The sequence below is a fragment of the Arachis ipaensis genome, chromosome B09 (genome assembly GCF_000816755.2).
Source record: "Arachis ipaensis cultivar K30076 chromosome B09, Araip1.1, whole genome shotgun sequence".
Classification (NCBI taxonomy): domain Eukaryota; kingdom Viridiplantae; phylum Streptophyta; class Magnoliopsida; order Fabales; family Fabaceae; genus Arachis; species Arachis ipaensis.
Window position 1 is genome coordinate 131,793,522 of NC_029793.2, and position 10,599 is coordinate 131,804,120.

A 10,599-nucleotide genomic window follows, 5' to 3' on the forward strand; every position below is an offset into this window, starting at 1 on the left:
ATTTTATCTATCTATACAAAATAAAAATACATTAAGTTTTCATATTATTAAGAACACTACCTGTACTACAATATAAAAAATAAAAAGCCTCATTTCCCTTTTTTTTTTAAAGTAATGTTATTACCTACAAGTTACTCTACTTTTAGGTAATGCACGATTTAATATGCATTAACCAGTCTAAATTCTCAATTTATTACACTAAGTCAAATAGTCAATTAACCTTAGCCTGCTTGAGCCAAATAGAAAATGGATAAATTATGTGCTATTTACCTTAGGTAATACAATAATATTTGTTTCAAAGTATGCTTACATATTGTCCTGCTATGCTTTAGTATTTATAATATGATATCATGACTTATGTGAAGAAAAAATAATTTTATTAATAAAAATTATATCAAAGTAATTATTGTGTTTTGTTTAATAAAACATGCCCGATAGCTCCAAAAAAAGGACATAATTATCAGAAAAATGTGATATATTATTCAAATTTTGATAGAAATGCTCCATCTCCTGAATTAATTATTAGTGTTTGATCAAATAATTGTATCTCTCTCTTTCAAAAAAAAAAAATGGTTTATTCCAATTTGGTAAATTTTAAATTTAATGTATCTAAAAATTTTGAATGTATCAAATTTTATAAAGTGCAAAACAATTTGTTTTAGGCTTATGATTATTTGTATTTCTTGCTCCACATGTGTGTTGAGCTCCTTCTTTTTAAAAAAAAAAAAAAATTGTTTTAGGCTGTAAGTGCCATTGACAGAATCTAACTTTTAGGAAAAAATAATGAATATGGAAACTTTTAGTAGACAAAATTGAATTAAAAAAAATGATTCTCTCATTCAAAATCCTTACGAGTTAAAACTCGAACAACATGATCATTCTTAAATTTACAAAAGACATTGAATTTATATGTACCTCACTCAAAATCATTGTGCTAATTAATTACTAATGAGTAGCATATTAAGAAATGAAACTCTATTTCTTGCTAAACATCTAAACATACAATTTAATCCACCCTCTAATCCATCAAGATCAGCAATAAGTGTCTCTAAAACTCTCAATGCTCCTTGAACTTCACTGTTAATTGAATCACCACCATTTTTCTCTCTTCCAAGGAGAGAACAAAGAGCAATGTTGAGATCTGCTACCACTCCATCATTGTTCTTATTCAGTTCCTTGTTTGAAGAAGAAAAGACCAATCTTTTTGGCTTCAACTTTGAGATCAAAGATGACCCTTTTGTTCCAAGTGCTGGCTGAACAATAGAAGAGAACAAAATATAGATGTGGTTATAGTTCTTGATTCTCTTAGAACTCTAGCAAAGAACACTAGATTCTGATCTTGACCCAACAAAGAAGAAATTGAACTATCTTTGTTGCTTTCCATTTTCTTTAGCATACCAAGTTGCTTAGTGATTTCTTTCTTTGCCTTCTTTCTAAAGCATTCATAAGCAGAAACACTGCTTTCAACAATGCTTGAATCTCCTCTTCTTGTTCGTCAAATCGCCAATTGAAGCAACTGAACTTGTTCCCTTAGAGCTAACAACAAATCCCTTGAAGAACCACAAGCATCAAGCAATGCAACTGATCCACTATACTTAATTCCTCTTCTACAATCTTTCCATCTTGGTGATGTAGAAGAGCTTGTTGAGTTTGTGTAGATTGAAGAAGTTCCTCCATGAAGTTGTATAATTCAGCAAGAACAACCAAACCCTTCTGAATTGTCTCTGCATCAAAGCAAATAGTGCTTGAAAAAGATTGGGAAGAATAATAATGTGGTTTAAGGTGTGTGAATAGTGATTCAATTCTTTGAGAAGAAGGATGTGTTCTTGAGGGAAAACTAATAGACCTTACTGGTTGATGTGAAAAGGGTAATTTAGAAATGGTTCATGATCCATCTTTTGTTTTTGTTTTAAAGAAAAGAGAGAAAAGTTTTGTTAACACAAGAATGCTTTAATGCTTTACTGCTTTTGACATTTTTCGCTCGTCCAGCGTCGAAGTCAAAGGCAACCAAATGGATGAACAAGTTGATGCACAAGGGAGTGATTGCATCTGAAGATAATACAGAATTGCAATGAGTTGCAATTGGTGGATGCAGCTTTGAACATCATTTTAAAGGAAGGTGCTGATGGTTCGAACATGAAAGCAGGAAATGAGCAATTGGAGGCTTTGGAGATATTGAAAGCATTGAGAAAAAATTAGAGAGCTTATTTAGGAGTATGATTAAGACTAGGACAACCCCTTTTGAACATATTATCCCAATAGAGACTATGTTCAACATAAAGCAATTTTGATCCCACTAATTTTGTACATATGTAAATAACACAATGCAATAGTTATACAATCAAATCAAATACAAAGAAAAGTTTATACTCTATTTTTTGGTGCGTTTGTTGTTATTCATGGTTTTATTTACCTAAATAGAGAATATTTTAAATTTGTTGCTGCCAAAAACACTAAAGTACAATCGGAGCATAATGTACAAGAAGCAAGTAAAGCATTTAATTTCACCTTTTAAGAGGTAGCAATGCGCTTCCAGAGCCCCTAAATCAATATTGCACAATGCTGCAGGAATCTCAGAAGTTCCTCTTCAAATTGCCCATGAGCAATGTGCTTAATAGCACTGATATGGTGAAGTGGATGGGTCATATCCTCTGTTAGAGAAGTAATAAAAAAAGCAGCATATATTAAAAAATTTCAACAAATAATCTGTAATACAATATACTACCGATGCGACGATACAAGCCCTTTTTCACATTAAAAAAAAAGTAATAATAAGCTTAATATAAAGCATTCAATTGCATTCATAAACCCTTGTCATTCATAAACCCTTGTCCAATTTAAAATGCAAACCACTCCTTGCCTCAATATATATCCATTAAGGCATTAAGTAAAACATAGAAATTGATACCTCAAAGAACGAAGCAGCTTCTCCCATGTCTTCGATCATGCCTTGAATCAAACCAAATAACATCAATAATTTTCATCCAATTAAATTGCTTCACCAAATTCTGGTCCAAAATGAGTGTCTCGTTTGGGGAACCTCTAGAATGTATGTCAAGCTTCACTAGCGAAATTTATAATGTGTTAGATTTCTGACGGCGTCCACCCCAATGGCGTTGCCTCGCCCTCCTCTTCCTCCCATCCTTTTTCTCCTTCGCTTTTTCTTTCAAGTCCCTCTCTCCTCTCCGCTTGTACATCTTGAAACTGATCTTCTGATCAGCAGCCATTTTCCTCACCTTTTCAGTGATCTCTACCGCAAATTGTCTGTTATATAGTTTTCGCAGACCACGCATTAGCTTGGCAAAAGTATCCGGCTGTGGCATTAACCCCTGATCCAACATGTCTATGCAGAAGGAACAAGCTTCCTTCACATGCCCATTTGAAAAGAGTGCATGAATCCATATTGTCCATGCACCCGCATTCAGCTCACACCCTTTGGTAGATGTGATACAATTCCAAGTATCCTTAGCCAGTTCAAGCTTTTGAGCTCTTAAAAGGGAATTCATCAACTCCTTCAATGTACCATATTGAGGGGTAGTAAAAAGCCCTCTGCCAACCATCTCCTTGAAATGTTCACAAGCTTCAATCTGAAAACCTTGCTCAAGAAAGCCATTAATCATTATGACAAAGCTGTCAATGCCTGGACTAAGCCCACTTGCTTCCATTTCATTCCAAAGCCGAACACCTTCCTTGATCTCTCCCAACTTGCAAGCCAACCTAATAACCGTATTGTAGATGTTAAGGTCAGGAGTGGAACCAATCTTGTGCATCTCATTCACCAGTTCCATACACTCCTCCAGTTCTTCCTTCTTTTCATGGGCCAACATGAGATGATGATAAGTCAGTTGATTTGGCACAAGGCCTTGTTGTATCATCCGATCCAAAAGCTCATAACCTCTTTCAACCTTTCCCCACTGGCAAAACCCACTAATCAATGTTGTATAGGCTATGGCATCCACATCACAGCCATTTCTCTGCATCTCAACAAATAACCGCATTCCCTCCTCCAATTTTTCATGTTTGCATAGTGATTGGATCAAAATTGTGTACGAGGTTGCATTCGGTCCACAACCTATCCTTCTCATCTCCTTCAAAAGATTATAAGCATCCCCCATTTTCGCAGCTAGAGCATAACCACTAAGCAAATTGTTATAAACAACGATATCCGGTTCAATGCCTGCATCCTTCATCTGCACCAACACATGTTTTGCTTCCATAAGGTTCCCTTCTCTACACCAACCGTACAACAAGGAAGTGAAATGTTTGATGGTTGGAGGAAATCGATATCTCATGTCCTCAAAAAGCGAAGCGGCTTCCTTAATGCTACCATTCTTGCACAATGCATCCAACAAACACCCAAAAACATATTCATCAGGCTCACATCTGTAATTGGGCATTTCATCTAATACTTCAATAGCCTTCTGAACCATCCTTGCAGAAGCAAACTTCCTCATCAGAATAACAAACATCTGTGGAGAAATTAACATAGGATTCTCTTGCCTCATTTCATCAATTAGTGCCCAAACAGCTCCAAATTGCCGCATTTTGCCCAAAACCTTAATCATAGCTTTGTAAACTTCTTGACTGTGTTGATAATCGGACTGCTTAGAAGCCCATGCATAGAATCTATACGCCAAATTCCCGGCATCGCCGCATCGATTCAAGATGCGCTCAGTTAATCCAGGCCTCACAACAATTCCAGATTCTTTCAAAGCAAGCTCCAATTTGGGAACCCTAGAATGGTATTTTCTCAATATTCTATAAAACTTTTTCCACATCAGAGGCAAACTCATCGTAGCTTTGGTCATTTATATCCTTTTCTGGACTACATTGAAGGTGAATAAGGCCAAAATGGTTTTTTGACGCGGCACTGCTGATGCAGCTGCTACTATTATCAAATTCTGAGGACTTATGATTGAGTGGTGGTGAACACGCCTCAAAACTAGTAGAAAACAGCTGGGATAGTGTATTTTCATGTCCAATGACTGTTAATGAATTTGTCAAGGGAAGTTGGAAAAAGATAACTTTTTTGAAGAAAAGCAATGTTTTTCTCGAAAATCTCTGCATTTTCTTGAATGCCGGAGACAGTGAGGCTCACTCAACCCTGGTTTGGTACTCCGCCGCCGCCAGATGATTCGATTTGAGAGGAACGAGGGTGAGATTAGGAACAACGACAAAGTAGCATTGGAGAATGGCGTCAAGAATTTGGCAGTGGAATAAAGCAAAGCACCCAACTCTTGTTAATCGCAAATTGGAATCTGAAATTGAGGCATACCTTGAGGAAAGGCAATGGAGTTGCCAAGAAAGGAGTGAATGAAGAGCAAGATCTAATTTTGTGGGAGTCGCCGTTAGTGTGTTCAGCTGGAACCAGAGCTCATCCGTGAGGTTCTCAGCATCCCATGTCCCGCCGCTGCAAATACTAATCTGTTAACGGGTGCCTATTGGGTTACTACCGTATAAAAAAATGGACATAAGAAAAATTTTGGATAGATTTATTGGCTAGTTTTTTTGGATATGGAAAAAACTTTGGTGTAACGCTCAGTTACTGGATTTTATGGTGTTTTTCAAAATTCTGGGGGCGGGACAATAGGCCCCTGTGTATTGGTCAGAATTTTGAAAAACACCATAAAATCCAATAACTGAATGTTACACCAAAGTTTTACCTATATCTAAAAAAATAAACAATATGAGTAATATTCCACCCCTGGCCATTTGCAGTGGCGTCCCCAAAATATAGTTGTCATAACTGACCCGGTGATCAAAACGGTCAGACTACTGGATCACTGATTCAACCGATTGATCCGGTCTTATTTAAAGAAAAATATAAAATAATCAAAAATTGAAATGCATGTCTTCACTAACATTTGAACAACAATCAAATCTCAAATTCTAAAAATAACTAATACAAAAATAGACATAAAATTAGTCAACACTACTACAATAGTGTCTTATTTGACACAATAAAAATAACAATCCATAAACTATGTCCAAGGAGTAATTTCAAAGTCTAGGTATATCTTCATCTGATGTTCTTGGGATGATGGTGTTTCTGATGAAGCCATCTTAAAATCCCATAAAAGAAAAAAAATTCAATCAACTAAGTAACTAATAGCAAAAGAAACCAGCATCATTACAGCAACAACAATCAACAATAAAAAAAATTCATAACCAGCGAAACCAATTCAACAATTAACAAAACCACTACATATTCAACATAGTTATCAGAATCGAACCGGCAATCAACCCGGTCATAATTTAAAAAAATATAAATTATATAAATAAAATTAAAATTACGTATTAAAACTTAAAATGCAAGTCTGAACAAACATAATAATAATAATCAAATATTAATTTTTAGACATAACTAATGATGTAAAAAGAGATAATAAACTAGCTTCTAGTACAAAATACTTTCTCCATTTAAATAAACAAGAGCAAGCAAAAGATAACACAATCGATAAATCAAGTCCAAGTGATCTTAAAAATTAAAATCGACATCTATATCTTCATAGGATAAATTTGGAGCTTGATCAACATTTTCCTCATTTTGATTTACATCTATATCTTCCATAAGAAACACTGCATTATGCATAACATCAGAAACAAAGAAAGAAGAGTTTGAAGAGAGAGGTACAAGAAACTAGTGAACTGAATTAACTTCATTTTATTCTTCCATCAATGAATCAATTCTACACACCTCTTAGAGGGATGCAAGAGCTTCATTTATAACAGAGTTGGAAAAGAGAAAGATCAGATATCAGAATAACAAACCCTAACTAACTCTACCAAACTGATTTTGTTATTGACCAACACTCTTATCTCTTATCCCTTAACATACAGCAACAAAAGATTTAGCATTTTTTAAGCAACACAACAACAAGGCTCATTAACAAATTCAACTCAACTCAGTTATCCAGCAATAAATTCTACTTCCAGCAACAACCACATTTATGATATGTTCAGCATCAAATTCAACTTACAGCTAACAACAAATTCTACTTCTAGAGTTCTAGCAACAAATTCAGCTATGATAACTATGATAACTTTCAGGCAGCAACAAAAACTTAAACTATGATAACTTTCAGGCAGCAAAAAAAAAACAAGAAAATTGAAACAGAAGGAACAGGGGAAACTCATCAACAAATTCAAGGTTCATGATAATCAGTAACAAATTTCAGCAACACAATCAACACTTTCAGCAACAAATTATTTTGGCAACAAAATCAAAGTGCAGTGATGCAGCAACAAAATTGAAACACAAAGAACAGGGAAACTCACCAAATCGGGTTGCACGAAGGAAGCTGACGGCGAAGGAGAAGCTGACGGCGAAGGAGAAGCTGATGGCGAGGGAGAAGCTGACGGCAAGGCTCGAAGCAAGAAGACGACAACGAAGACCAGCCCACCGGGATCTGTTGCCTCTGCTACCGGCGACGAAGAGCGCAGGGAAGGGAGAGGTCGAGACCAGGTGCGAGACAGAGACCGTGAGAAGCAAGAAGACGACCACCACCACCACCCAAGGGACCAGATCCGGTTCCGTCTGCTTCTGCCGCCGGCGAAGCGAGGGCAGGGGCACGGGACCGCGACGACCGAGGTGAGGGGATGAGGTGAGAGACTGAGAGAGCGACGAGGTGGGGCCGTGAGCGACTGAGAGTGACGACTGTCGAGGTGAGGGGAGAGACGAGAGAGTGACGGGGTGAGGGTGAGGGTGAGGGGGAGAGGCGGAGAGAGCAGAGAGACTGGCTGGGTTAGGGGTGTTCCACTCGGACTCTCAGTCAGAGTCTCCGATTTGGCATTTGGGCATTAGGATTTCATCCAAAGGGAAAGGCCGAAAGGGGAGGGGGCGTTTGAAACGACACCGTTTTAGGTATTAGGAAAAAAAACACGACCCGGACCGGGTTAAATTAACCGGCCGGGTTACCGGTTTTTATGAAAATTCGTTGGGTCAAATCGGGTTCGACCGGATCCGTTATACACCCAATTCCACGAGTGGCTCGGTCCGACCGAGTGACTGGATTTTCGGTCGAACCGGTGGGGTCTGATAACTATGATATTCAACAATTAAACCATATTCATAATCAGCAAAACCCCTGCATATTCATATTCATAAACCAATTCAAAAATCAATTCAACATTTAAATTCAACTACTGCCATATTTATTTCTAATCAGCTCATAAACTAATCAACAATAAAATTCACAGCAATAACATCAATGAATCAACTTAGAAAAAATTAAATGCGCATCTGTTGTTGCAGAGGTAGAAGGTGGACGACGAGAAGTAGTTCAGGTAGCAACAACCACGGAATAGAGTAGAGGGAGGGACGGAGGCACAGCGCGCGAGACGCGAGCACTCACCAAGAGGCACAGTTGCAGGAAGAGAGGCAAGACGTGAGTAGTGGAGCACACCAGGCGTTCGGTGCTGTGATGGCGGACGACGATGACACGCTGCACAGCTGCGGAGGCGCGGCGAGACGGAGAGCCCGAGCACACAGCACAGACGGAGGAGAGGGGCGAGAGGCCCGCGACGGCGGCGAGCGTCCGGTGGCGGTGAACCGATGTGAGTTGCTAGTGCTGTGCCTCCATGTGTGGTTTGCCATTTCCGAAAGTGAGAGGGAGAGGAGAGCTGGGAGATGGGGTGGGTTCAGAACTAGCTAGGTATTTTTACAAACGACGTGTGGTTTTGAATTTTGGGGTTGGAGTGGTTTTAAAAAATTTCTGAAACCGATCCTCACACCTGCCGGTTCATCGGTTTTTGCAAAATCTGACAGAGTCAAACTAATTCTCAATTTCTCACCGGATTTGTTCTTTATCCAATTCAATGTTCAGACCGGACCGGCCTAGAAGCCGAGTCGCCAATTTTCTAGTCTGATCACTCGGGTTAGTCCATTTTTATCAACTACTCCCCTCTTCATTCTGAAATATCATGATGGTCCTCTTCCGTTAAAATAATTAGATTAATAAATTTCTACAACCATTTTTTCAAAAACGATTACATATAGATGTGTCAGATTATGTGTAATGTAATGTGTTAATTATTATGTCCATCTCCATTGTCTCAATTGCATGAGGCTGTGAGTAAGAGCCTTTGTCTTCGTCAGTTATTGTCAAATTCTAAGGAAGGACTCGAGCATTAAGAATTACTCTAATTGCTCATAAACACAGAGAGAACGATCATCAGAGGAGGAGGATTTAGTTGCACGAAGCACGAAGAAAGTCAAGATAATTTCAACAAGATAGGGGATGTCGTGATGGAAGAAGAATCTAATCAAGGAGAACAGTCCAATGTGATGATAGATGGACAGCAGGCCAACCTGGATGTGGAGATGGTGCCTGAAACTGCTATGACCCAACCTGCAAAAGTTTCTTACAGAGATCGCCTATTAGGAGATGGGCTAGATAAATTAAATCCGGAAGACATTGTTGAGATGGTGGCAGAGGACTATCTCTCTGATCATGAAATCGGGGATCTGGGTACAGAGTCTCAGGCTCCCTTCAACCCAAAACCATCAATCGAAGTGACCCTGGAGGAGTATGACGAGTGGTGCAGGCCATGGAAACAGACGCTGATTGTGAAGCCTCTAGGTAAGAGGATTAACCTTCAAACTATGGAAAGATGGATAAACAGAAGATGGGGTAGAAAGGAGGCTACCCGAGTGATGGATCTCGAAGAAGGGTTCTTCCTGGTTCGATTCTCTTCTCAGGAGGATTATGGATATTCCCTTTTCGAAGGACCATGGATGATTGCTGACCATTATCTGTTAGTGCAAAAATGGAGACCATTGTTCATCCCACAGGAAACAGAGGTGCGGAAATTGGCCACTTGGGTGAGAATTCCGAATCTCCCGGCAAAGCTCTACAACAAGCACTTCCTTTGGAAAGTAGGGATGTCCTTGGGAGTCATGCTTCGTGTCGACGAGCTCACCTCAATCCATTCCAGAGGAAAATTTGCACGTATATGTGTGGAAATAGATCTTAGAAGAAAGCTTGTTCCATCATTCACTGCCCTTGGTAAGGATTTCAAATTGGAATACGAGGGACTCCACCAAATTTGTTTCTCTTGTGGAAGATATGGACACAAAATAGACGGGTGTGTTGAATTGGCAAAAGAGACCAAACAAGATGCAAAAAAATATGGTGAAGACTCTAGCCGGAGACATCACGGAGGGGGTGACAACGCCGGAAACCTGAGACAAGGGAAGCAGAGTCAGCAAGAACAAAATGGGAAAGAAAATATGATAGCAAAAAATCAGGGATCAGATATGAAAAATCAAGCCGTTGAGAATATTCAACAGAACCAAATCCCACAAATCAATCAAAATTTGAATATTGAAGGTTTGGAAAACAAGGAAAGTCCCTTTGGACCATGGATGGTGGTTAAAAAACCCCAAAGATGGAATAGACAAAATTCTGGTAAGACGTTTGAAAAAAAGGAAAGAAATGATTATGCGGGCAGATTTGATGCATTAAAGGAGCAAGAGATAGAAGAGGAAAATGGAGAGCATTTGGAAAGGAATATTCATTCTAATAAGGAAAAGAAAAATGATGCTTACGTAAAAGGAGTGCAATTTTATACCAGCATGGAAAACCAACAGAGAAACTA

The 10,599-nt window shown here is 38.6% G+C and overlaps 2 protein-coding genes and 1 pseudogene across 2 annotated transcripts; 1 reads left to right on the forward strand and 2 right to left on the reverse strand.

Moving 5' to 3' along the window:
- Nucleotides 813–1,884, reverse strand: LOC107616464 (annotated as a pseudogene).
- Nucleotides 891–7,810, reverse strand: LOC107617355 (putative pentatricopeptide repeat-containing protein At5g65820). Its single transcript, XM_016319107.2, is given in 5 exon segments — nucleotides 891–1,724; nucleotides 2,509–2,651; nucleotides 2,909–4,763; nucleotides 4,765–5,410; nucleotides 7,279–7,810. Coding segments are annotated over 2 exon segments (1,992 nt in total). The 5' UTR covers nucleotides 5,068–5,410; nucleotides 7,279–7,810; the 3' UTR covers nucleotides 891–1,724; nucleotides 2,509–2,651; nucleotides 2,909–3,074.
- On the forward strand, nucleotides 7,072–7,603 carry LOC107616463. The gene is made up of 2 exons (XM_016318419.1): nucleotides 7,072–7,150; nucleotides 7,269–7,603. The coding sequence occupies exons 1-2, from the start codon at nucleotides 7,072–7,074 to the stop codon at nucleotides 7,601–7,603; spliced, it is 414 nt and encodes a 137-aa protein (XP_016173905.1).